The sequence below is a fragment of the Meleagris gallopavo genome, chromosome 26, assembly GCF_000146605.3.
Source record: "Meleagris gallopavo isolate NT-WF06-2002-E0010 breed Aviagen turkey brand Nicholas breeding stock chromosome 26, Turkey_5.1, whole genome shotgun sequence".
In the NCBI taxonomy this organism is placed as follows: domain Eukaryota; kingdom Metazoa; phylum Chordata; class Aves; order Galliformes; family Phasianidae; genus Meleagris; species Meleagris gallopavo.
In genome coordinates, this window is record NC_015036.2 from 4,149,773 (window position 1) to 4,176,405 (window position 26,633).

Genomic DNA, 26,633 nt, shown 5'->3' on the forward strand with positions numbered 1-26,633 from the left:
AAAAAAAAAAATGTACTTTTTTATAAATAAAGAATTTTAAAAGAAAAAGAAACCTTCTCTTCTCTTTGTGCCTCTGCGACCATGTGGTTCCGCATCCTGGGGTTGGGAGCTGTAAGCAGTGGCAGAAGTGGTGCTTCCAGGTCTGTTCCTGTGATGTACTGTGTTTGGCAATGGGAATTGCTTTGTAGATGAAGGCTTAAGGGATCTCCGAATCAACAAGGAGAAGGAGGATGGGGAATGATGGATTTTGCCACTGATACTGGTGGTTATTATGTGAAATTATTGGGTGGTAGATTCAAAATAAAGGAAGGGAGAGAGTTTTTTTCTCCCTTCAGTGTAAACAGTGAGATTCCTTGTCAAAGGATGCTGCTGAGGCCAACAGGTAGCCTGAGCTGAAAAGTGTTTTTGCCCATGGCAGAAAGAATCTATCAAGGTCTATTAAAAATTCTGACATTCTCCAGCTCAGGAAGTCCTTCAGCTGCTGCTAGCTGTAGCAGAGGGGACAGGTTATTGGAGAAGTGTCACACCTGCTCTCCCTTACATCTTCTCTAGACATGTGCATTCAGCTGCAATGGGACTGGGCTGTGCCAGCCTTGGGTTGATGTGGTGGGATGGGTAGGATGGTTCAGATGGGTTGTGTGGGTTGGATAGTTGGGATGGTGTAGGATGGGTTGGATGTGGTCAGATAGATCAGATGGGTAGGGTTGGTAGGATGGGTAGGGTTGGTAGGGTTGGCAGGATGTGGGAGGAGGTGGTTGGGTGGGTCGGATGGGTACAATTGGTTGGATGGCTCAGATGGGTGAGATTGGTGAGATGGGTAGGACTGATAGGATTGGTCAGATGGGTTTAGGATGGGTAAGGATGGGTCGGATGTGATACAATAGGTCGGATGGGTGGGATTGGTGGGGTGTGTAGGATGTGATAGGATAGGTTGAATGGGTAGGATTGATAGGATGAGTAGAGTGTGGAAGGATGTGGTAGGATGTGATAGGATGTAGTAGGATGGGTAGGATGTGATAGGATGTGCCTGTAGTCCAGCACCTGGCTGCCATAGCAATCATGCATCAAAACCTACTGAATGCTGTTGGGATGCCAAGGGCCCATTGGAAGGAAAGATCAGTCAGGCTGCATCCCTGCATTTCAGTGACTGATCTCTGCACTGGGAAGAACAGTTTGCCTTTTCCCTTTCCTCCAGCTTCCTTGCTGTGCATACACACTACAAAGACAGCCTTGTTCCCAAAGATCAAGGCAGACAGCTCTGCAAGACTCGGGCTTTTGCAAGAGAATGAGAGACAAAGGAAGTGAGAGATCAGAGGAAACGTGCACACTCCTCCTTGTGCAGGTATCAACAGGCGCTTTGCCATGCCTCTGGCTTGGAGAATCCTCCTGGGGAAGCATCTTTGCACCCGAGTTCAGCACGTGGGATGGAAAGAAAGACACGAGGGGCTGCCTTTGCCCCATGGTCCTGCTGGGAAATGCTGCATAGATTTCCCAGGCCGTGTCTGCCACAGTTAAGCAATGATGGATAAAACCCATTGCATTGCATGGGGCCTCTTCTCAGCAGCTCAGGTTGCAGAGAGCTGAACGCAGCGGGAGCTGACTCCCATGCAGTGCCCCTAAGTATTGTGTTTCTCTGGAACAAAACAGAAACATGTTGGGGGCAGGAATGCCAGCAATGCATGTAGCCCATGGAATGATGGCAGTGTGGCTTGGCTCTCTTCTCAAAGCCTCATCTCTGCAGGCGAGCACCGCTGGCTACAAAGCAGCTTCAGAGCGCTGTCAGTCAGCAGAGAGCCAGAGGAGGAGCTCGGTGGGACAGAGGGGTTGAGCAAGGGGAGTGAGTTCTGCCAGCCCAGCACAGAGCAAGCAATGGAGATGTCCCTGCCTGGAACCAGCTGTGCACAGAGGGCAGGGCTGAAATGTCCGTGGTGAAGGCACAGAGCTATCGGAGCTGGGTGTGAGCACATCCAGTGACTGACTACACTGGAGTTATGCTTATTTCCACCCCCATAGATTAACATCACCTAAGCAGGATTTGCAGTGAGTGAGAGTGAGACGCAGCCAAGCATAAGGAGGGAATTAGCAGGCGATCTGCCTGGTAGCCCTGGGCACAGGCACCTGGAAACATGCTTGCAGACAGGTGGATCTCGCAGGAATCCACACTCAGAAGTGCCAGAAGGACGATGGCCAGCAGGCAGGGAAGAAGGCAGGAAGGCTGGGACATGACTGGCTGGAAGGGGTGGCAGTTCCAGGAGTGCTGGGATGGATTGGGTCAGAATCACTGACTCATTCATTGAGAGGCAAGAGGTTGGAGGTGGATCACCCAAGGTCGCACGTACCGCCAGGTCTTTTGATGCTAGAAAAGGTGAACCAGGAGAAATTTGCTGGCTCAGAGCAGGGTGAATTATCTGTAGCAACAACTTTGTTTGATTAATATTTTTTTTTCATGGTTTCATATTATTTGCAAACTTGAGTTTGATTTGAATGAACATATTTGTGAGAGGAAATTGCTTTATGCAAATGCACTCCAGCTGGGGGACCTGCGGCACCACAAAGTGCTGCTGAGCCTCAGATGCCCTCCGTGGTGCCTGGCAGAAGGCAAGGGCTCCTCCTCCCAACAAGGCACTTCCTAAATAAGCTGAACATTTAAATATATGATAAAAATGTTGCATCACCCAAGTTCTCAAAAGGTCCTGGTTGATGGGTACAGCCACTGGAAAGGCCAAACTCTTTCTCCATCTCTCTGCCCACCCCACGGAGAGAGGTGCCCACATGTTTCCCTTCCCCTTTATCTCCCTGCTCCTCTCAAACTCCCACCAGCCTGTTTATCTCACTGGTTTGAAAAGAAAATTGCCAACTTCACACCTGTCAGCTTTAACTGATTGCCTGTCGCACCGGGGGAGGGAGCCCATCCGTATGGCCCTGGCCTCACAGCCTCGGCTCACCAGGGGAACATCTCCATCCCTCGAGGAACAAAATGCTTCATTTCCCATCTCCTGGCCTCATTTTGTCGCCCTGCTCTAGCTCCCAGCCCTTTCAATTACTGCTTTACAATAATAATGAACAGTGGCTTTCTGCTGGCACACAGCTTTGTCCACCCGAGGAGCCGAGCTCATCATGAAACACTCATCCTCCGAGGGCCATGATATCCCTGCTGGGCTAAAAAGTGCCCTTCCTGGTGGTGATAAGGAGGTGTGACAGCAGCAAAAGCGTGCAGGGAACCCGGGGCAAGGCTGTGGGGGGCACGCAGGGCTAACGCCTATGGGATCTACACCAACAGGAGTTGCTATCCCCACCAGGTGCCTTCCCACAAGCTCATCCCCCTTCCCATGTAGGATCTGGAGATTTAACCCTGGCTGTGCCCTTCCTTAACCAAGAAGAGGTGGGAGGAGAAGCAGGGGCACCCAGTCCAGCTGCTGCCAGCTGTGCCAGCTCCATGGCTGTGGTATGAATGCGGCAGCTGTCTGGGATTATGAACAGATACCAGAATGGGAATGCAGAGTCTGAACACCACAGAGCTGTCCAGAAATAATGGCATGGGGGCTTGATAACAGGGAGGAATCATAATTAAATAGAAATTAGTTACTTAAATGGTCACTTCCTGGGGTTTCGTTGATGTCCGATTAACTTAACTTTTAATTTGCATAAGCAATAAATGTTTAATTATGTTATTAATATATTTGAGTTGAGGAGCTTATGGGCTTTTATAATTGGCATTTAACTAGATAGTTCCAGCGTATTAACTGATGTTTCATAGCTCCACACGAGGCTTCCCAATTATAACTGACCTAAAAATGGGCTTGGAGGATCTGCCCTGATGGTGCTACCTGAGCTACAGAAGAGAGGAGATGGTGAGCAGGAGGCATGGAACAGCTCTGCATCATTTTAGGATTTAACTAGCCCAACTTACACTATAAACTAACAGTGATGAGTTGGGGATCTCTTTGGCTGAGTTTTTAACCCATCTGCTTTGGGAGTACCCAAATGGTGCCCAGGGCAAGATGCTTCTGCCACCCTCCAACATGCAGAAATCGCTTTGTATCCCAGAAACCACAAAGAAATTTCTGTTTCCAAGACAGATCATGAATAGTCATTGACATCTTTTGCCTTTTCTAAATTATGACTGCCCTCTTGACATTCTCCATCTGGTAAAGTGCCTATAGAGCACCGCAAAGGGTTTGTTTGTTCCTGTTGCATTCCCCTGCGTGACCTTTGCTGTTGTACCAACCTTTGCAGCTTCTCTTTCACGCTGACAGGTCTCTCTCTTTGCAGCTCTTCTGTTTGATCTGTATCGGAGACAGGGGAAGCTCTGCAAGCTAACAGATGCTCAGCTGGATACGATTGTGTGGATAAATACTGGTGGTTAAGGCAGAGCAGGGCTTGGAGGTGGTGGGAAGTCAGGAGGGAATGAGTGTTAGGAGCATTTCTTTACCACGAGCAGGAGATTGCAGCCATGCAAACATGGAGCTGATCTCAGCTTTGGGAACATACAAGGTAGAGCCATCCCGTGGTGGAAGCACCCTGGAAGCAAAACCATGCAAACGTGGCCCAGGGCACGTGGTCAAAGAGAATGAGACATTCCCATTGCTAAAGCAAATTAACTCTATTAGTGCAGATGATAAGAGTGTGAGCTGAAGTCCGCGTCTCTTCTCTCTGACAGAATTTGTCTGGTGGCTGCTTGTAATAGCGTGACCCCAATGGGCTCATCAAGGAAGCAGGGCTGTGTCTCTGGCTCAGCACAGACACGGGACCCGCTGTGCTCTGGTTGGTGAGAGCAGGCTGCTGAGATCAAAAGATGTAATGGGAGTCAGGATGTGGCCCCTTCGTTCCTCCAGGAGAGGCAATTTCGTGTGTCATCACCTCCTCTAGATTGTACAGCAGAAGAAATAAATTACCAAAGGGATTTGATTGTTCATTACTCTGCTGAACTGCAAGGAAATGAAGCAGAACTAAAATTAAGGGCTGGGAGTCAGAGGGAACATCAGAGAACTCAGGGCCCATCTTCTACCCAAAGCCAGGCTGGGGCAGTGTCCATACAGCCGCATTGAGATGGAAAGCATGTGCCATAGGGCAAGCAGGTTGGGGAGGGCAAGGCGAGATCTTTGCTGGGCCCCATGGGGTTAACGTGCTGCTCCTTATCCCTGCTCCACCCCAGCTACCAGCAAACCCAGGGAGGCATGCAAGGTGAGGTCAGCAAGCCACATTCCAGGCATGCTTTGCAGCCAGCAGCCCCTTAACCGGGAATGGCTCCGTTGCTGCTACCATGCTGGAGGAGGAAAGTGCAGAGCTGATCCTCACCTGGCAGGGCTGAGTGAATGGCAGAGCGATTGCCTGTGCAGGAATGTGTGTGAAATCCCACTAAAACCCAGCAGGTCCCTTCGTCCTCATGCAGCTGGGCACGCTCTTCAAAGCAGCACCCTGCGGAGGGCTGGCTTGCACACCGTGCTGCCAGAAGCATGAAACCTCCCCAGAGGTGAGCCAGCCATTTGCATGGGTTGGGGCTGATCAAAATTACAGAGAAAAACAAAAAGGCAAAGATCTGACAGGGATGCTGTGATTAGTGCCTATGCAGTGGGCTACCCGTGCTCCAAACCAGCTTGTGCCCGGGGGTGGATCTGTTGTTGCGGCGTGTCTCAAATCAGCCAATCCTGTTCGTCTCTGGAAGCTAACTGGGGACGTGTTTGCTCTGCCAAGCTTTTCAGCTCCGTTTAATTTAGCTCTGCAAACTCGCCGTGTCTCAGGCTCCCTGGAATGTGTCAGGTGGGGTGCATTATAAATATGCATCATCCGATCTCGTGGTGTTGCTCGAAGGTTCAGCGGGTGGAAAGAGCCCAGGAAGTGCTAACCCCCATCCTCTGGCTCAGGACAGCAATCCGGGTCACAGACAGGCTTATCTGCAGCTGGCACTCCACTGGGACACTGTGTTAACCGTGTAGGCTGAACGTGCCTGAGCAGATACAACTGAGCACCAAGGTTATGTTAACTCTAGCAAGGCTGGCAGCTAGCAGAGCTTCAGAGCTGCCAGCCTACCAAAAGGAGGGGAATAGTGATTCTTCCCCATTGATCTGCAGTGTGTCAGTGAGCAAAGAAGCACAGTGCTGAGCACCTTGGCTAGCCAGCCATGAAATAGATGGTTTGTTTTGTGCAGGGCGGGGATAAACACGGAGGGAACCCTACTTGACAATTGTCTACAGAGGCAGGAATGCCTTTTAGCAAATGGTTTTCTGGAGGAGTGGGTTGTTAGGTTGGTTATCTTGTGTGGTAGGCTGGAGCACAAGCAGTCGGACTGTCAGAAGATGTCTGGGACTCACGTTGTACCATCAGCCATTCCAGGGGCTCGGGTTGGACCATTAGCAGTCCTGTGGGGCTCAGGCTATCTCTGAGGCAGCTGGTCAGGATAGAAGGAAGATAGTGCAGCTGTGAGACCATCAAGGCTTTCCTGCCCACCTGGACCTCTGTCCCACACCACTGCTGCCTGCAAGTCGAGCTGGGTTCCATTCTGCTCCTCTGCACACTGCAGCATGGCTGGGATTGCCCATCCAATCTGAGCTTTGCACTAAATGTCAGCCCCAGAGCAGCACAAACCCATGGTGGGGATGCGTCATACCTCATTCTCAAGCCTGAACCCCAAGATCAGCCAGGTGCTTCGTGATGCAGACACCCCAGCCACATGAGCAGCTCTGAGACACGAAACCTTCTCCCCCAAAGTGCGACAGATGCAGTCTCTCCTTTCCATTCCTCCTACAGCATCCTCTCCATCACTCCATGGCCACGTGAGCCATTTCCTCCGCTCTGACATGCCCTCCTCTGGACGCTTTCCATTTGCTCCGTCTTTGCCTCGCTTCAAGTTCCCTTTGGGAACATCGCTCTCCCCCTCATGTGAGCTGGTTCTCCAAAGCCCTCATTGTTCCCCTGTTTTTATTTACTGCTGTGCTCTGCAGCTGCACTGTGTCACCCCGCGGGCACGGCGCGTGCGGACAGCTCTGTCTGTTTGTCTCATGGTTTGGAACACAATCACAGCCATGAGCACGGAGCGGGCGTTAAATCACAGCCACAGCTCCATCCCTGCCAACGCTTCTTCCTTTCCTGCGTCTGCTTCCACCTCCAGAAGAGAACAAAGCAACGATACCCAACTGCTCCGAAAGAGGCTGGGGGTGGGGTGTCCTTCTTTTCTCCTTAATTGTAATACGTTGAATTAATTCATTTTCCAGCCAGAATGAGGAGTTCCCAGCAGCCCTTCGACATCCAGATAAGGCTGAGCTGCTCGCTCAGCCCCTTTGGGTTCTCTGCTACCTGCCTCACTGCCAACATGAACTTTTTGGAGAGTTTTAAATTATTCGAGCATGACACAGAGCAAGGGGTTTTGCATTCTTAATTGGCAAAGTCTTTTCCCACTCCACTCTGGAGGCCCCTGAGCTGTCCTGCCAATTTACTCTGATCCTGATTCACAGGCCTTGCAAACATCTTCCCAGAGCTGCCCGAAAGCACTGGCAGCGTAACCAAATCCTCGTCTGTCAGTTCCTATCATCTGCTCCTGAGGCATTCCCAGTCCCCTCTGTTGGGTTCCCAGCACTGTCCTGCAGCCGCCGTGCCCTCAGAAAGGCAGGGAGCATCTCGAGGCACTGGGGTCAGCAGCCCTCTGAAATGCACCAGCTGCAGCTCTGCCCAGGGGAAGGGACACCAAGGAAAGAAGCAGCTGGGGAGGCAGATGACGGAAAAAAAAAAAAGGAAAAAAGAGGGAAGGGGAAGCAGAAGGAAGGGCTCTCTCTGCCAGTTCCTAGCTGGGCTCCTCCAGCACCCAGCATCTCTGCTGGGAGAAGAACTGCACCTGCAGGGACAGGGCTTGTCACAGGGGTTTGTCACTGCCTGGCCATGCAGTGTTTCCTTAGGCAGCTATGATGGCTACCAGCACCCAGATGTTCACTCCAGAGCCTGGAGAGGTTGGTAGGAAGGAGACACCCTAAAACAACTGCATTTCTCCTTCTATTCCCCTAATTCATAGAACCACAGAATCATTCAGGTTGGAGAAGACCCCTCAGACCCCCCAAACCCAACCTATCCCCACTGGCCGTGTCCCCAAGTGCCACATCTCCACAGTTCTGGAACCCCTCCAGGGACGGTGACCCCATCACCTCCCTGTGCACCTGTGCCAGTGTCCACTTCTTTGGAGTGAACCTCTCCTGGCACAAATTAAGGCCATTACTTCTCACCCTATAAAAAAACCAAAACACAACACTTCAGGTATTTGCATGTCATCCATTCTCTCTCCTCATCACCTTTACCCAGTGCTCTATATTTTCGTCTTACCCACAGACTGATGGCTTCATTTTCACCTCTCTAATTCTCCCTGGCCCCTTTCTGCTGTAACACAGCCCTGTTAAGCTCCCACAGATCCATTCCAGAGCTGCTTATTTGTCTCCTCACCTCTTTTGCTCCTTCCACCCCATCCCCAGGCATACACCTGCTGATTTACAGTGTCAGCAGGAGGCTGATGTTCCCTGCTCCCTATCTGCAGACCCAGAGCCATTAGGGACCAATCCATCAAGGATATGCCCCAGCCAAAGGGACTGGAAGATTCTCCACCATCACAATCACAACTGCCATCTGGGGGCTTGGATTGCGACGTGGCAGCTGTCTGCCTAAGCACGGCTGCAAGCAAGCTGTCTCAAGGCAGAAATATTATTTACAAGATAATGTGGCTTACGGAGAAGGGAAGAGGGGGGAAAATGACTGCCTGTGGGGAGCAGAGCTGGGTGTTTTGATGACTGCAACATCCTGCCATTTGCAGGAAGACATACAGCTCTGAGCCCTTAATTGGGGACGGGGTGCTGCTGATGCAGGCTCTGGGGTGTCCTCGCCAGGTTTACATGGAGTCTGCAGGGAAGAGATGGTGGATCTGTGCTGAGACAGTTCCCAGGGCAAGTTTTGCATCCAACGTCTTGGCACCATGCTGTGAGTTCACATGTGCTGCACTGACGCAGTAAACCTGCCAGGTCTGTGCTCTTCAATTCTCTGGTATAGACTAGAGAGAGCAGTGCCCTGGGAAATGTTTGTACACCTCATTTCACTCCTGCATGACAGCAGCAAATCTGGATGGTGGAGAGGGCTGCCTGTGTGGGAATGGAGCTGCTGGCAAGGACTCAACCCCATGTATGATGGTGGGGTGCAGGGAGTTCCAACCTTCAGCTGATCCCATGGTGTGAAGGGGAGAAAACCTGCATGAGTGGTCCTGTGTCTTTCGGGCATGTGTGCTTATGTGTTTCGTATGTGGGCATCATTCTGAGGCTTTGGGGATGGGTGACCACCCAGCTCTGGGAGAACCAAGGCTGTATAGTCCAGGATCCAGACTCAGAGCAGCCAGGAGCCAGAGCAGCAAGAAAAATATGAGAATGAGGTGTGACAGACACGTTCTACAAAGTACCTTTTCCCCTCATCCTAGTCTCGCTCATTTCTCCTGGATCTCTTTTCCTTTTCCTCCTCCTCCTCCTTCTTCCTCCATTCCAATTATCTCCTTCTTTCATCAGTGCCGGAGCTGTAAGTACAAAGTACCAATTAGCTAGTTTTCAAGTTTAATTAGGTTGGAAGGTAGAGCAAATTAAATCCTTTTATCGTACGTTTCAAAGCGCTTTCCCATCAAGCCCATGGGATGGGATTCCTTTGCAGGAGGACCATGTCAGCTGCTGAGGAGATGTCTCATGTCACCGAGCACTGCAGCCATGGGGCGAATGGGAGATGGAGTGCAAGAGAGGATCCATCTCCCTCACCCCTACATCCTGCACTCAGCTTTGTAAGGCTTTATGGTGACAGGCTTTGAGGCACATCTTGCCTCAATGCATCGCCTATTGGTGCTCAGCTTTCCCAAGCTGTGCATTAAAAGCTATCCTCTCCTCTGTTCCAACAGTACTTAATGAAGTGTCCGAGCGGGTTGGCTCCTCCACACCCTGATCCCAATTCTGACCCTGCTGGATGCCCTAACCCTCTCTCCTGTGCTTCCTTGTGTGTTGCAGACAAGCCACTACCTCAGGGTGCCCTGGGAGGCATCATTGGCATCGTGGGAGGTGTCATCGCTGCAGCTCTCATCCTTGGCGTGGCTGTCACCGTCTTCATTGTCTACAGGAGGCAACAGAAGGACCGCACAGAGGCAGACCACGACCTGTGAGTAGCCCTGGGCTGGCAGGGAGCAAAGCAGCTGTGAGATGGGGCAGCACAGAGTGCTTCTGTCTCCTTTGCTCTCTGATCACCCAGAACCTTTTTGCTGCCGTTCATCCCCTTCTGCCCCCCTTTCCTTCCTTCATGGCCCCTGGTGCTTCCCATCATGCTCACTCTTATTTCTGGATGCTTCCCCTGAGCCCTCAGTGGAAGCTGAAGTTCACTTCACCCGATGCTGCACGTGCAGTGCATCCCTGGGCACGGTGCAGCTGCTCGGTGCCACTCTCACCTATAGAAGGAGGAGAGGACCCAGCTCCTCCTTCACCAGTGAATGACTTCAGGCTCCTGAGTTGGACTGAATCCCATTCTGCCATCAGAGAGGGGTCTCTGGTAGACCCTCAGAGAGGATTCCCATCCACCTATACCTTGTACCATCCTGAAGGCGATGCTGGAGCACCCCCAGGTGCTCTCCTTTGGCAGAAGCTCACTTTGCTCTGCCCCACACTGCAGTGCAATGAAACATTCAGAAATATCTTCCCTGGCCACTCCCTACACAGCTCTGTCTCATCACAGAGCACCCCTCCCTTCCCACCTCCCAGGGCGGCACCAAGCCCCCAAGGCTGGAAGTTGCTTTTATCACCCCCAGCCCTCCCCACCATCGCTGTTACATTTGGCCACATTTTGTGCTCCATTTAATCCCATTTGAGAGAGGGCATGGGAGGACAGCAAGCGAGGGAGGGAAGGGAACCGGGGAAAACAGAAAGACACACACACACAGACACACAAAATAGCACCACAAGGTGAAACTGCATCAACAGCATCAGCCCTATAGCAGAGATGCATTCTGATGATCCATTTCCCACAGTGTCCCTCCAGGAAGGCACAAGGAAGACTCAATTTAGCCAAGAATAGAAACACAGTGGTGCCCCAGAGCATAAGGGGTGGTGGAGCCCAGTCCAAAGCCTTGCAAAATTCAGAGCATTTCTTTTCTTTAGAGTCATAAAGTCAACATCCTGCAGAGCTCTTGGAGCCCACTGCACCCTTCCCTTTACCAGTAGCCCCAATCCCATGCTGGAATCCAATGTGCTGCCAAGGAAAGTCGCCCATCCCAATCGGAAGATCTGATGAAGTTTGTAGGAGAAGGGAGGGGAAGCTGGCTAATTAGTGGATCGGAGTTTTAATAAGTTTTGTAAAAGGATTAGACACATCTGTGCATACAGACGGAATGTGCAGAGACAGGCTCTGGGCTGGGATTATAACGGCTGCCAATCCCTGTGTGCTCTGGGGCAAAAGCTGATCCCCTGAGTGGGGGTCAGGGCTCAACCCCCTGCATGGCATAGCATGGAGATGAGGGAGATTCCAGCTCCCACTGGAAAACCTATGGCAGGGGCTACAGTCCCAAATAAGTCCCCTACTGGGGGTTGCCATGACCTCACTGGTTTGCACTGGCACCTGGCACTTGCTGGTGCTCACAGCCACCATATGAGCATCCATCCCATGGGATGCTTGGAGCCACCCCAAAGCAGCACTGAGAGACAGGGATCCCAGCTACACCCCCGTGGTCTGCAATCCAACACAGGGAAGTGCTTGGAAATGGAAGCAGGGTGCTAGGAGGGCGTTCGTTTCTGTTTAACAATTCTAATCAGGGTGAGAGAAAGAAAAGAGGGGAGTTGCTGAGAATAACCCATATGATTATACTGACAGTTTGGTGACAAACACAGTCAAATCCTCAGTGTGTGCAGGATCCAGCCTGCTGTGGCACATGAAAGCAGGCAGACCCCTTCCTCCTGCTCTCTAATCAGCTGCCACTTCTCTCCCCTTAGCATTGACTTGCCGCCCTCCCACAAACCTGCCCCTCCACCGAAGAGGAAGCAGGAGTTGAAAAGCCACCTGACTACTGAAGACATCCAGGTACGCCTCTTGCCTTGCTGCCAGCTCCTTCCCATGGCAAACGGACCAGGCAGTGCCCCCAGAGCCTGGATTTGGGATCACAGGGTTTGCAGGAGCCCAAGAGCCCGTGGCATGGGTTTGGGGGGCAGCAGGTGTACCCAAACCCTAAAGATGGACACGTGGGAGGCAGTGGGTGAGGACTTGTCTGCCCATGGTTCCCAAAGATGGGCACAGATTGAGAGCTGTAGTTTGGACCCCATTTGTTCCCTTCAGGAGGGATTGGATTCTGATCGATGGGCTCTGGGTTGTGAGGGTTTGAGCATCACCACCATTTCAAACAGGAGAGGCTGCGATGAGAAAAGGAACGTGGGAATGAAATAGAGAGGGAGGCAAGTTGTATGGCAGGAGCAAGAAAAAAGGTAGACGTTGCTCCTGGTAGTGGCAGGAGGATAGCACTTGCTCCTCACCCTCCTTCTCTCTCTGTCACAGATTGTTCACTTGGACAACATGAAGCATGAGGAAGAGCTCCAGAAGCTCCCCCTGCAGCCTCCATACTACGACATGGCAGCCAGTGAGCCCTCTGCCTACAGCGACAAGCTGGTAAGGGGAGCAGAGGGCTCAGAACACCCACCTCAGCCTCCCTGCTTTCACCCCAGTATCCCTCACCCCATGGCAAAAGATCCCATATCCAGCCTTCATGTGACAGCCCAAGCCAGGTATCCCACCCCATCACCTTCCTGGGCTCTGCAGCAAAGCTTTTCAGAGTAATTATTGGCCGGGCAGAGTGTGCTAGGGTTTGACTCTCCGCTGACAAGTTTCTTAAAGCCCATTGTTTTGTGTGGATTTGTTCAGTGGCAGAGAGGGAGATGCTAATGTGAGACAGCAGCAGCAGAGAGATTAAGGGTCAGGGAGAGATGCTAGCAGCCAGGCAGGGGAGGGTGAATTTCAGGGAGCGAGGCTAGGGGAGAAAATGCAGATATAAGAGAGCAAAGCATGGGAGACAGATCCATCCCTCCCCCACCCCACAGCATGGGACTCCTCTCTGCATCCTCTCATGAGACCTCACATGAGGGCTGCAGGTCTCAACATCAAAACCAGATGCCTCAACTTATCAGCATGTGAACCTGCTTCTTTGCCAAGGCGTTATAATCACCAATCAGCCAATATGGAGGGATACTTTATGAACGTGATTAATTATCGCAGCCCTCCTGTTCATTTTGGAACGACCCTTCGATGCACATTCCTGTGCAGATAACAGAAGGATGGGGCCCAGTGACCTTTAGCCAGCAGTGAGACAGATGCTGAGGGCATCAGTGATAAAACGGCTCAGGCACAGCTCTGCACTGAGCCATGCCAATGTGATCCTCTTATTACTCCAGCCAAGCTGAAAGTGGCTGATGCCCCTAAAGAAAAACTTCCTCTTGGAGCCCTCCCTCAGCCCTGGGCTTATCTCCAGCCCCTTGCAGCAAGGCAGGTGGGTTTGAAAACAAAGCACAGGACATCCGAGGCAGATGGGTTGCTCTGTGGAGAGCGGCTGAGAGCAGGAGGATGGAGGAGCTCATTTTGGGAAATAACGAGCAGTCAGTTAATTAAGTGGCAGAGTTAGTGATGTGAGATGAGGCCTGATGGGTAGCTGCTCCGTAACCATGGGAACAGAGTTTGCTGCTCTCAATCCTGGTCTGAGAAGATACATTTCCACATCCCATGCTTGGCACTCTCTGCTCCTTACCCTCACTCCCAGCCCAGCAGCAGTGGGCTGCAGTTTGCTCCTGCCCACCAAGAGAAAACCCTCAGTGCTGGGGACATGGGGTCTGGGTGACTCAGCTGCTGCAGCTGTGTGGCACAGCTGGGTTGGGATCTGCCCTCTGCTCTTTGTGGCTGGCAGTCCCTGCAATGCTCCCATCTCCCGTTGCCTGCACACAGAGCATCTTGGCTTTGTGCCCCAGGAACGAGCCGAGGCTTGCTCTCGTTTCTTGCTAAATCACCTCATCCTTTGGGCAGGCAGCAGGTTGTGCCAGTTCGTGACTGGCAATGGGAAGTAAGGAGCCCCTTTGTGCCAAACAGGGCTGGGAGTGCTGGGTGCTGCTCAGATGGCACAGCTGGGGCCAGGCTGCATCACGTTGCTCATCCATGCCTTGCAGTGCCAACTCCTGCCCTGCTCTTTCCAGGACCACTCACACGAGGCACATTTTTCACCCATTCCCTACAGCTCCACTGGGTCTCTGCCAGCCTAACACAGCCCCACTCCCTCCTCATCCTTCCCCAGCAGCAGCAACTGGGTCTGGGATCCTTCAGAAGGGAAGGCAAAGAGAAAGACAGGATATTCCTGTTCTGCTTGTGCTTCATCAGGAAATCTGACGAGGCAGCTTGTGGAAGAAGATGAGAGTTGAAGGGAACTGATTCTGCAGGAAAATGGGTTGGATGCATTGTGCTTTAAGTGAATTGTGCAAAACCTCCTAATTTGGGATAAACTGCTTTCATCACTCAGCTGTGTGAAAGCCACCGCCTGGGGAGGGCAATTTTATGGCACGAGAAGGGAAGCTGGAAAGTGATTAATAGTGAAGAGCAAGGGAGGGGGAAATGGGAAAGGTGGCAGGAGGAGAGAAACCAAGAGGTGAGGGGTACAGGTAGGAATTATGGGCTGGGGAGGGGCTGAGGCACATCTGCAGGTGCTGGAAAAGGGGAGTAAAAGTGGATACGGATGTGGGAAAGAATATGAACATAAAGCTGATGGCATAGATGTGCAAGGGCAGTGCAGTGGACTATTAAGAGTATAAAAGTATGCAAGGGATCACAGTGTTGCCTGTACTGTCTCTGAGTCCTTGTAGATCAAGAGCTTTGGTGTGCATGGAGGTATTTAAGCAAGAGTGAGTGGGCTGGAGGGTGCATGCATCCTGCAGGTTGCATGTCTGTAAGTGTTGGTGCCCGTGTGCACAGCGAGGTGTGCAAAACCAGAGGCACACCCTGTGGGCACAGAAGCATCCCTGTCATGCAAATATTGTGTGCGAGGAGGAGCGTGAGAGGTGGGAGCAGAGCACGGTGATTAGTGTGAGCATCAGCAGTGCCCATTTGCACAGGTAGAAGGGAAAGTTTCATTGCTGCAGACAGCAGAATAATTCCTCCTTTATACAGGGCAATTACTGGGGTGCCGATGCTGATGATTTACGCAGAGCACTTGCACGTAGCAGTGCTAGACCTTGTATACAAGCCACATTATTGATATTGTAATAAATTCTGCTCCCAACAAGCAGCAGGGAGCGGGAGCGAGCCCAAGAGTAGCAGAGAGCAAGGGGACTCCCCAGAGCAAGCATCTCCAGAGGAAAGCAGCATATCTGGAGAGCAGGGAGGGGAAATAGAATCATAGAATGGCCTGGGTTGAAAAGGACCACAGTGCTCATCCAGTTCCAACCCCCTGCTATGTGCAGGGTCGCCAACCACCAGACCAGGCTGCCCAGAGCCACATCCAGCCTTGAATGCCTGCAGGGATGGGGCATCCACAACCTCCTTGGACAAAATAGAATGGGAAGGAGCTCAAGGTTCAATCTGCTTTTATCTGAGACTGGAGAAGGTGCTGAGATAGAAAGATGAAGGGGAGGATTCTGCAGAGCATAGGTGGAGGTTTGAGATGAGCTGTTACCATTTGTGCTCCTCGATGCCCATAGGCACTCAGAGCACCCAGCAGCCCTTCTGGCAGCAGGCACACACCCAGCTCGTTAACAGGGCCTCTGCTAATGGCTCTGCCACAGCTGGCACAGGGTTGAGGGCATTCCAAACGCAGGGCAGAGAAATATTTTCAGATTCGACCACTTTTGCATTATTGCTGTGAGATGCAGCCATTTTGGAATAGCTTTCCCCTTTCCCTTCTCCATTCGGAAGAGACAGTACGTTCCTCTCAGAGAGGCTTAGCAGGTGCTTGGCAGAGAAACTAAAGACTCTCTGCAGAGAAAGGATTGAAGGCACCTCACACCTCAGCCTCTGACACCAGGGATGTCCTTAAAACACCCCATTCCTCCTCCTAGGGACTCATTTCCCCCCAAGTGCTGAGGTTTCCAGGTCACCCTGCTTCCCAAGGTTCTCAGACCATAATTGTGTGCAAAGCATGAGCGATGTCTGGATGGGAGTGATCAGACAAATTGGGTAAAATTCCACTTGTGCAGCTCTTGCTGATAAACCTGCTTAGAAACGGAATGCCCATCAATATTTCCACGCCAAAGAAGGATGCTTTTGGCATCTATTAGACATTAAAACAGCCACAAAACCACTCTGCATAGTTCATCTACTATAGCATAATGTGCAGTCAAGCCTGGTGCAAAAATGTGTTGTATAAGAAAAGCCATAACAGCCCCCACGCCGGGGCAACACAACAGCACTGATTAAGCAGTGCCATTTCCCTACAGCAACACAGCTGCAGCCGCTCCCTGCAGGTTAACTCCATCCCGACACCCCAGACTCAATCCTTTCTCATCACTCTCACCCATGAACCCCAAACTCTTGGCTCAGTGCTGACAGTTCAGGTATCTAATGAGGTCTGAGTTCACCAAACTGCCCCAGCTGAGGACAGTGCTGGTCTCAGGGGGTGATGAGAAGAGGGAGCAGCAGAGTGCTGCCAGCCTGGCTGTGGGTCATTGGGCTTGCAGGTGGCTTTGGGAAGCAGTGCCGTGGGGACCTTGGGTTTAATTTGGGGTTTTACCTGACTGATGGCTCACGCCACCCTTCCCTCCCTCTTTTTAACTGTTTTTTCTTCCTCCCCTCTCACCCTTCTTTCTTCTTTCTCCCCCCCCATCACTCAAACCCCATCCCAACCTCATCCACTCACTCCGTCCGGCTCGGCTCCTGTCTTCTCACCCCTCCTGCCCCCCAAACCTCTCCTCCTGTTCCCCCCACTGCCTCGCTGCTCTCTTCTCTCCAGAACTCTGGCACCAAGGACTGTGATGTCCACTATGCAGAGCTGGACACGGCCGCTCTGGCCTCGTCACCCAGTCCTCGGACCTCCATCCATGCTGGCGGAGACCTAGTCGAGTATGCAACCATCCAGCCCAACTTACGCTAGCGCATGTCACTCTAGGCCCTTTCCCCTCAGATTCTGGCCTCAAGGTACACAACTGCACTCTGCCTTCCTCACTGTGCTCCTCTCTGCATCCCCTGTCCTTGTCGTGGAGTGCTCCTAACCCATCCCTCCCACCCCCTCCTCCCGCACGCTGCCCTTGTTTTGGGGGCTGGAGGAATGCCTTTGCCTTCTGTGCATGCTCTCTGTTGTCCTTTGCTTTCTACAGGGAGGTGAGGCACGTGGGAGGGAAGGGTTGATGGTTGGGCTCTGCAGCCAGCCTGGCTGGAAATGGCAGGGAGAAACGAGGTGGGTTTGAGGGGTGCAGATCGATTTGGGGCATTTTGGTAAGGGGCACCATTGCTGAGCAAAGCAGCAGTATCAGGAGGTCAAAACTTTAGGAGATGCTAAAAGGGCCTTTCAAGGCTATCCAGAGGAGGAGAAGGAAAAAGAAGGGGACTGAGATGGGGAAAAAAAAAAAAAAGGAGAGTTTGTGTGCGTGGAAGAGACTATAGATAAGAGGGAGCATATGTGCATGTGTGAAAGAACAAGGTGGGAGAGTACGTGAGAGAAATGGGAACACGTAAAGGTTCTTGCGTCTGCAAGTCGGGGAATAAGAAGCAGCCAGGGAGGGATGGAGCATGCAGAATAAAAGAGGCTGCGTTGCACAGGGCCGATGCAGATGGCATGTTTTGATGTTTGAGGGAGAGAAAAATTATTTCTTTTGGTGTTCTCTATCTCAAAAGCAGAAATCAGACATGGCTACTTCCCTGTCTGTTCCACTCCATGCATCACCCATGGAGCTCAGGTCCTGCAGCAGGGACTGCTTAAGGTTCCAACTGCATTTAACCCACCAGTGGTTGTTTGGGTTCTCTCCAACTACTAGAGACCCTTTGTAGCAGAATGGTGTTTGCAAAGGGAGGAGTGTCCTCAGGTCTTCTCCCATTGCCTTACTCTATGACCATACCCATTTCTCAGGTAACAAATGCACTGATTCCTTATCTGAAATGGAGCAAAATCCCCCTTCCTAATCATGGGAGATGTGCTGGGTGATGCCAACAGCTGCTGACCAAGAAAACAAAACAGGCAGCTCCCTCTTCAGCCAAGGTTCTCCCTCACTCCTTCTCCTCATCTATCTCCCATGGTATGGCGGCCACAGCATCCATCTTGCCCTTTTCCATTTAGTTTGTTGCCTTGTAATTGGGAGGAAGGGGCTGTGGGGTCGATGGCACTATTGCCTCACAGGGTTCTCAGTGCACAGCAAGGAAGCTAAGGGAAGGCTGGAGAAGGCACACAGCAACAATAGGTTGGGAACAGAGAACGAGATAATAAAGGGCAAAGGAATTGGGTCCTTGGGAAGGATGGGAATAGATCCACGCAGGGGGATGAGGAGGAGGAAAGCTGCTTTTTAAAAGCCCCACTGCACAGTCCTATCTGCACAGAGCCTCACTGCAACCTGAGAGCATCAGTGCCAGCAGGTGGGCGACAGAGCTGGGTGGAAGGCGTGCAGTAGGACAGCTCAGTGTGCCTTACCCCTGTGCCCCCTGGTTTTCCCATGCTGGAAGGAGCCCTGTAGTTCCCCCGCTGTAGCGAAAAAAGCCTTCCTAGGTAAGTGTCTGCACTGCCAGGTGCTGGACCCAGCAGTAACCTCTCTCTCTTGCGGTGTCTCGCCCACCCCTGCTCCCAGAATGAGGATCAAGGTCTTCGTAGACGTAACGAGCGAGAGTGGACAGTAAGTTGTGGATGGGTTTGCTTTTGCTTGTCTCCATTGTGGGGTCCGTCTGTCTAGCTCAGCCATTGGGCTGCTCCCCTTATCCACCTCCCAGCAGCTCCTGGCCATGCTTGGATCATTGGCACAAGCAGGAGCAAGGCAGGCGTTGCCTAATCCATCCTGGGAGGTCTCACTTCGTCCTCCCCAGGGTGGGGGATTTTATTGTCAGCAAAAGGACAGTAATCCTCCAAATCCAAATTTGGAAATCCTCCCAGTCTCTCTGAAGCAAAAATAAAGCCAGTCATATGGTGCTTTGAAGGTGTAATCTCACCGCCACAAAATCTCCCTGCGAAGGCACACCGCAGATCAGGGTGATTTTTGTATGCTGCTTTAATTATTTCCTCCCCCTTCACCTCCCCGCACTCCTGTTCTCAGCTTTATTTGGGAATTTCTTGTCCCCTTTACAGCAAGAACAGCTCAAACCACGAGACTTGCACTGAGATCCAGACCGGCCAATTAGAGAGCAGGATTCAGATTTCCAGCTCTGCTTTCTGAACACCCCCTATAAACCCACTGTAATACTGAGCTGAAGATATCAGACGATCAGCAAGTGCTGCCTCAGCTCCCAATTACTCCATTTCCTCCCCATTAATGCCAAAAAGTTGGATGAGCATCCCCCGTTAAACAGCCCCATCTCCAATTTGCAGGAGAAAAAGCAAAGCACAGAGGTGGTTCCTCATTAGCTTCCCATCAGTAGGACGAGGATGCCAACCCTGATAAAGAGTAGAGGGGTTGGCACACAGAAACACCATGGGAATAAATGCTTAAGGTTACGGATGATCTATGATGCTGTAGGAACAGAGAGCAGGTAAGTAGCTGCAGTTGGAATACAACCTTATGGGTGTGCTCACAGCATAAATAATGCTTGCACGTGTCGGTGGGTGCATCCCTCATCTGTGCTCCTTCTCTTTATTCTGAGGATTTCAGCTCTGGGACGTTCCAGAAATGAGAGCAGGAAACTGGGAAGGAGTTCTTCACTTTTAGACCGACAAGAAGAGATTATTGAGTGTTTGTTGGATACAGCGGGGTTGGAGGGAGCTGGAAGTACTGTGGAAATACCTGAGAGGAGAAGGCAGGTGAAAAGGAAATGGGGAAGGTTTGAGAGCACATCATAGCAGAAATCAGAGCTAATTCAATCAAATAAAGACCATTTAAAGGTAATCTTCCAGGCTGTCTGAAACGGATGGATTCCTGACATCCCCTTCAATCAAAGCTCTTGGAAATAGAACTGGGGGTGGGAGGGGGAAGGATGTAACCCAGATAATAAAGAATTTTACAGAGCCACATTGGAAACAAAGGCAATGAGGAGAAGTCAGGTGGGGGAAGGTGGCAGAGTTGTGTGCCAGTTCAATTTAATTAGTTCATTATCCCTAATTTAATTTCAAACTTCGTTAGAGATAAATTAGATTGGAAAAAGTCACAGTGGGAATGGGGAAGGAAGTCAAAGGGCACTGGCTGCTAAACATGTTAATAAACATCAGGCTGATTCTGTTCTCATCCCTTTTGCTACGTAGATAAGGAAACAAAGCAGGAGTGATTGCCTCCTGGCTTCGCACACTGAGAAAAGCGAAGGCAAATGGGGAACCCCTTCTTCTGCCCAGCACTGGGGGTCTCCAGCTGCCCTGCTCTGAGAACTGAGCACAAAACAAGCCAGAGAGAAAAGCAGAGCTCATCTGTACTCATCTGGCCAGAAGCGCCGACAGAATGGCATTGGTTCTCTCCAGCCTTGCTACGTGGATATTTCTTTCAGGCCCACACTGGATAGACAGAAAGATGCATGGTTTGGTGGACCATAAGCAGCCAATAATGCTGCATCTCACAGCTCCTTTTGCTCCTCTCACTGCTTGCTGCTAACAACCAGTTCGGCTTACACAAGATACCTGCGTGTGTTAAATGAGAACATATTTTCCATTAGACCTTTCTGTCTGTGAGACCTTTTGAACCCTCACACTTGTAGAAAGCCCTCTGCTTTCCTATGGCATGCCCAAAACTATACAAACCTGCCCTCCTCTTTGAACAATAATAGTTTGCTAGCCAGGCTAACAGCCCCTCTTGCCTGCCATATCTCACTAAGGTTCAATCTTTGAGGTCACCTCCCTTTCAGGTTAGCCACCAGTAACTCACCATGCAGCAGGAGATCAGAGCTGACACCTTTTTCCATCCCCATCAGCACACTAATTCCACTGCTGTCAAAGTGCCCTGAGCACAGGTTACACAGGAAGAGAACCTTTGCATATCCTTAGGTGCTAACCTTTCACTATCCCTTTTTATCACCTGATACAATCAGAGGAATAGCAATCAGCTGTTCTCCATTCCCTTCTTCCCTTATGGTGTGGGTTCCTGTTGATGCTGTGTAATTGGTATAGATGTTACTGCCTCTCTGAGCGTGTGCTGCCACAGGGATGTGAGTGGTTCGTTGTAAAGCAAATTCTTTACACTGAGGGCGGTGAGGCACTGGCACAGGTTGCCCAGAGGCGGTGGTGCCCCGTCCCTGCAGACAGCCCAGGTCAGGCTGTTGGGGCTGTGAGCACTGCTGGAGCTGTGGGTGTCCCTGTGCACTGCAGGGAGCGGCACCAGGCGGCCTTTGAGGGTCCCTTCCAACTCAAACCATCCTATGGTTGTATGAAAACCTCAGGAGATAGGTGTGGGAATGACTCACCCAAATGTCAGAGATACCAGCACATAGAAGGGACCTAGAGCTGCCTGTCCAGCTCGAGACTACTGACTTCAAAAGTCTCAAGCAGTGGGACACACCATTTTGCCAAGGAAAGAGAAAAGAAAGTCAGGTTGACCTTAGCACTGCAGCTGCTGTCCCAGTGCTCTAACTCCCCATCCTCCCCTGGCCTTTTCTGCCTTTGGAGCACCAGCCCTCCAACCTTGCTGCCTCTCACAGCAGTCTGAACCATCAATAAATTATTGTCGACACTTTGTTTTCTACATGATTTTTTTGAGCGTCCTGGTGAAATATTTATCCAGGAACTGGCAGCAGAGGAGTTGAGTAGATTGCTCTGTTCCTTCAGGCTTTTTCTCCTGAGGGTGAAATCCTTGTCCTCTTCACTAAACCAACTGTTTGTGCTGTGTTCAAAGAGAGCAAGGAAGGACTCAAGGACAAGCTACTTGCTTCAGCCAGCCCTGAAACAAACCATGGGCATAAAAAGCTGTTGCTGGTGGGTTTGTTGCCTCTTAGAGATGAGATTAGCCCTTGGTGAATGCAAGGTCATGGTTAATCCTGCTTGGGTCATTTTGCAAGGCTTCAACATGGGAAAGAGCGGTGAGCAGGAAGGAGCATCCCACGTCTGCCACCCCATGGGGAGCAGGGATTGCTTGGAGCTGCTCTGAGCTCCCATCTTGCAGATGTTTTACATTCTTCACGGTTGCTTTGACTCACAAGCCTGGTGCTGAGGCTGACAAAGGAGCTGCTCGCACAGGTACAGCTCAGCACTGCTGGCTGCTGGGTAAACATGGGGCACAATAACCTATTGTACTTCCAGAGCTGCTGGTCAGACAAAAGTGCCCTTTTGTACAAAAGAGCAGAGGTCTGTGTTGGACCAATGATGCATACCAATGCCACTTTTACAAAACTCAGGTGTGGATGAGTTAAGAAGGCTGCAAATAAACTGCCCTGCCTTGCTTACCGCCTGCTGTATTGAGAGAGGCAGAGACCATACAGGCAAGGAGCAAAGAATGCAAAACATATACATATTCTTTAGCCCAATGGATATTACAGGAACTATATTCTTTAGCCCAATGCATATTACAGGAACTGCGGCAATGCTGTTGAAATACGAGGTTTTATCACCCAGCTTTCCATTTTTCCAAAGCAGCAAGCAGAACTATTTAATTTCCCATCCTACCTGCTGTATGTGAGCCTCAGCAAGGAGCTGAGCTGCGTATTTTACAGCTGGCGGAGTTCTCACCCTTTGACTTTTGTCTCTGCTTACAGAACTTTGGAAAGTGTCACTCAGAGATACCGAATGCGAGTGATTACCTGACCCGCTGCTACTCACACGACGGTCGCTATCTGCAGAAGATCCCCCACGTCTACACCCCGCTGCCAGACCTCCCACAAGATCTCTATCCTCACCACTCTGACATCTCCTTCTGCTGCCCTCCTCCCGGCTCCCGGGCTCCGTACATCTGTCCTAAGGAACAGTATGTTTAAACATCAGCACGGAGAAACGAAGACGCTCATGGTTTTCACTCCTCCCGACCCCATCACTCAACAACCAAGGCCTTTTAAACCCCTCTTTGCCATTTGCTTATTTATTGGTTTATATATTTTTTTTATTTGGGTGCAATTGTAAGTGACTTGGTTAGGTTAAGTGTCTGCCTGGCTTCTTCATGCCCAAGGGAACACTCTGCCTTCGCCCACATCTCATCCCGTCCCTGAGACTCTCTTTCCTTGTGCTGGCCCTCCTGTACTACGTGCGTGCATGTGTATGTGGGTGGCAGCTGCCCTGTGTTGGATGGGATGTGCCCAACCCCAGATTAAATGTCCGTAGGTTCCCTTGCGTCCATCTCCACAGTTTGCACCAGAATAGCCAGATGTGGATTCTTCACGACCCCTTTGGAGAAAATGGTTTTCCCCATTGGCAGATAGGAGATCCCTGTTGCAAAGAGATAACCAGCCAAGATTACTGAACCAAATAATAAGATGCTTCTAAAGAAAGATGCTCAAAACCAACCCAAGAAGAGAAGGAAGGGCTTGGTTTAGGGATTGTGTATGTCCTTCTTCCCTCCTGCTCCCACTTCCAATTGCTTGGATTGGCTCTTTTTAACCCAAACGCATCAGAGAAAGTATCCTTTGAATAACCTTCTTATAACCTGAAACCCAGAGGGGAAAAAAATTAGAAAGGAAAACGATATCTCTCATTTTCCTTTTCAGAGCCTAGTGTGATCTCCCACTAGCTTCTCCCCCTCTTCTCCTTGCATTTGTTGATTGGAATTTCAAAATGAACTCAGGCAGAATACAAAGAAAAAAAATCATGATTTCAGGTAATCTTCTTATTCTTAATGAAGGATAAAAGCCAACAGAGGAATCTGGCCTTTTAACCTTTTTTAAAGCATCTTAGTTTGGGGGCTATATATTTTTTCTAATATTTGGAATGTGTGTGGGTATGTAAATCCAAACATGTACATTCCTGCAACCATGAAGTGTTTTAGAGAAGGGAATTTATCTCCACATCACATTTGTGTTCACTTGTATTAGAGGACAAATAAATATAGAGATACACTTACATGTATATAAAAGCAAAGAAGAGGAGAAAAAGGAATGAAAACCTTATAAGAGAGCTTGGTTTTGAGGGTAACCTTCACCTGTTTCACCCAGCTGTGGCAGAGAAGAGCTGAGGCTGGGACAGCTGAGAACAAAGTGTGTGCCCTCTTGGGGAACGGGCATTTGCTTTCCTTTGTCTCGGGTTGGGGATTGGACATTCTGCAGACAGCATCACTCCAGACATCAGGAGGATGTCAGAGTCAAGAGTGGGGTGAGTGGAAGGAATCACACCACCACCCTGCTGCCCAGACACCAAACTGAGCTCCAGTGCCACTTCCACCAGTGAGCAGCCCACCCAGTGCCCAGCTCACTGCAGAGTGAGGGTGCTGACCTGCATGCTGTCCTGGGAGCTGCCCAAGCACTCTGCCACCTCTTTATTTTTGTATATCCAAATTTAAGCAGCTGTAGTTGTTCTATGCACTTTCTTTGTTCCCATCACCTCGAGCAGCCATGGGACTCATCCTGCTTGTCCTCCTTTCTGCACAGAGAAGCACAGCCTCGCCGAGTCCCTGCAGGCATAGATGAGAAATGGATGGGGAGGTGGCTGAAGGTCCTGCTTGGGTGGCACGCAGGGTGCAGGCAGAAGGATGCTGATGCCTTTTCCAGCTGAAATAGGCAACGCCTGCACAGCACAGCAGCTTCTCTGTGCTCCAGTGCCTGCGGTTCTCCCATGCCCAGAGGGTCAGAAACTGTAGGACGTCGCCTTAGAGTACGAGGTGCAACTTTTCCAATGCCACCCTATCGGTCTTGACTGATTGAGGCCTTTTTGGAGTCATTTGGACTCCTATTTCAGTCTCCAGAGAACTCAGCCAGGCACATCCCTACACCAACAGACCTGAGTGCTGTGTGTCTTGCTTCAGATGACGTGTTTTTCTCCCTTTTGTTTTCTTTTCAACACACCTTGGAGCACTTTCTGGCTACCACAGAGCTAGAACCAGGTGTGCTCTGAGCTGAAGGTATGGCAGCACATCCAGCACAGCGGGGGAGACCATACTTGACTCCGCCAAGTCTGCTTTTGGTCAACCTGTTAAGAAAAATGGAGCGGTGCTGGAAAACCCTGGGGTCTCTGATGTCCTGGAGCCAATCCAGCACCACTGCTGAGAGAAGAACCTTCCACATTTCCCTGTCTACATGCCTGTAATAGCAGGATGCTGCCTGAACAGCAGCAATTAAGGTAGATTTGATTGGGAGCCTTCATCTGCTGCAGTTTCAGCCGGATCTAAACATTTAAATGGGAAGTGGAATACAGTCAGGTCTTCAGGTGCGTTAGGAAAAAAAGCTAGGGGAAATGGCTATTTGCCAGACAGCATTTTGCAAGTGGCTTCCTCTGCTGCTGGTGGCTGGAGGACGGTGCTTTGAGGAGGAGGGGGAAGCAGAGGCACAGATTGCAGCATTACACAGAGCCCATGTGCGCCTTTGAATTGGAACTGCCCACAGACGGCAGCCTCAAAGGGTTTTACTGTGCTTTTCAGCAAAGCAAAAGGATTTCGGTCCTCCTCAGGAAGGGGGAAAGCGAGACAAGCCTAAATTCAATGCAGCCTCTCAACAGTACAAACGTTAAGCCTAGGGAGGCCTTGGTTCTCTTTGCCTCTTAATGTTCTCTCCTCTCCTTAAGAAATGCATTGGTCTCAAAGAATGGCAAAAAGACAGTCTGTGCACACCATCGAATTGAGGAAAGAGGCAAAACCCCACCTGAAGAAAGAGACAGAGCACTATTCGAGCCATTTGTTTTGGTTTTACAAAGCCACACTTAGCAGTGTTCTAATCTGTTGCTCCAAGTCCTCCCTCCCTTCCCATGTGGCTGCACGACGTTTGCCAAATGGCCGCTTCCAAACTTTGCTGGACCTGACGCCAAGGGCTGAACACTGGCTTTGCTCCATGCTAAGGCTGCCCACGCTGACCTTGCAGGAGCAGAAACCCGGCAGTGCTGATGGGAGGCGTTCCCCTCTTGCCACGGCGTGTGCTGATTTGCAAAGATACTGCTCTGGGAACAGAAATGTTGCTGGGTGGATGGCTGAACAAGTTGAGCAGGAAACTGGTTGAGTTTGTGCTAGCAGCGTGCATGGGGAGCTGGGTGTCATTCCCCATGTGAGACATGAAGCCATTCCTCCTGTTGCTTTGTACTGGGGTGAAACGTGGCAATTTCTGTTCCACGCGCCAGTGGCACTGACACAAGAGCTCTTGCAGATGGAAACGACTGATCACAGAACTTAAATAAAAGTGAACTGAGGAGTTATAACAACCTGTCTTGGCTGTGAAACTTGCATCAGGCGCTCTGACCTCTTCCTTTCTCCCAGTGCAGACTTATTCCTGCGTTGTTCACTGCATACATCACCCCCTGCACACTCATATTATGTAACATCCAGGCTTGCACACCCAGGAGGGCAGTGCCTGGAGCACATTGCTGCTGCAGCTCGGCCCTGAGAGCCACACGAACAGAAAGAACGCCCAGGTGCCCTAGGGGAGATGCCTTCTCTATTCATTCTGTTACCTTCTTGGGAAAC

General features: G+C 50.8%; 1 protein-coding gene across 3 annotated transcripts in view; it reads left to right on the forward strand.

Moving 5' to 3' along the window:
- Positions 1-26,369, forward strand: part of NECTIN1 (nectin cell adhesion molecule 1) — a 40,943-nt gene extending 14,574 nt beyond the window's left edge. The window contains exons 5-8 of one of the 3 annotated variants that reach the window (XM_010723672.3): positions 10,008-10,155; positions 11,973-12,060; positions 12,529-12,639; positions 22,798-26,369. In XM_010723672.3, the coding sequence (XP_010721974.1) occupies positions 10,008-10,155; positions 11,973-12,060; positions 12,529-12,639; positions 22,798-23,016 (566 nt within the window). In that variant the 3' untranslated portion in view covers positions 23,017-26,369. Of the gene's footprint in view, positions 1-10,007; positions 10,156-10,385; positions 10,391-11,972; positions 12,061-12,528; positions 12,640-16,948; positions 17,105-22,797 lie in introns of those variants that run through there. The other 2 variants (XM_010723674.3, XM_031556882.1) reach the window with 2 other exon arrangements.
- Positions 26,370-26,633: the final 264 nt, after the last annotated feature.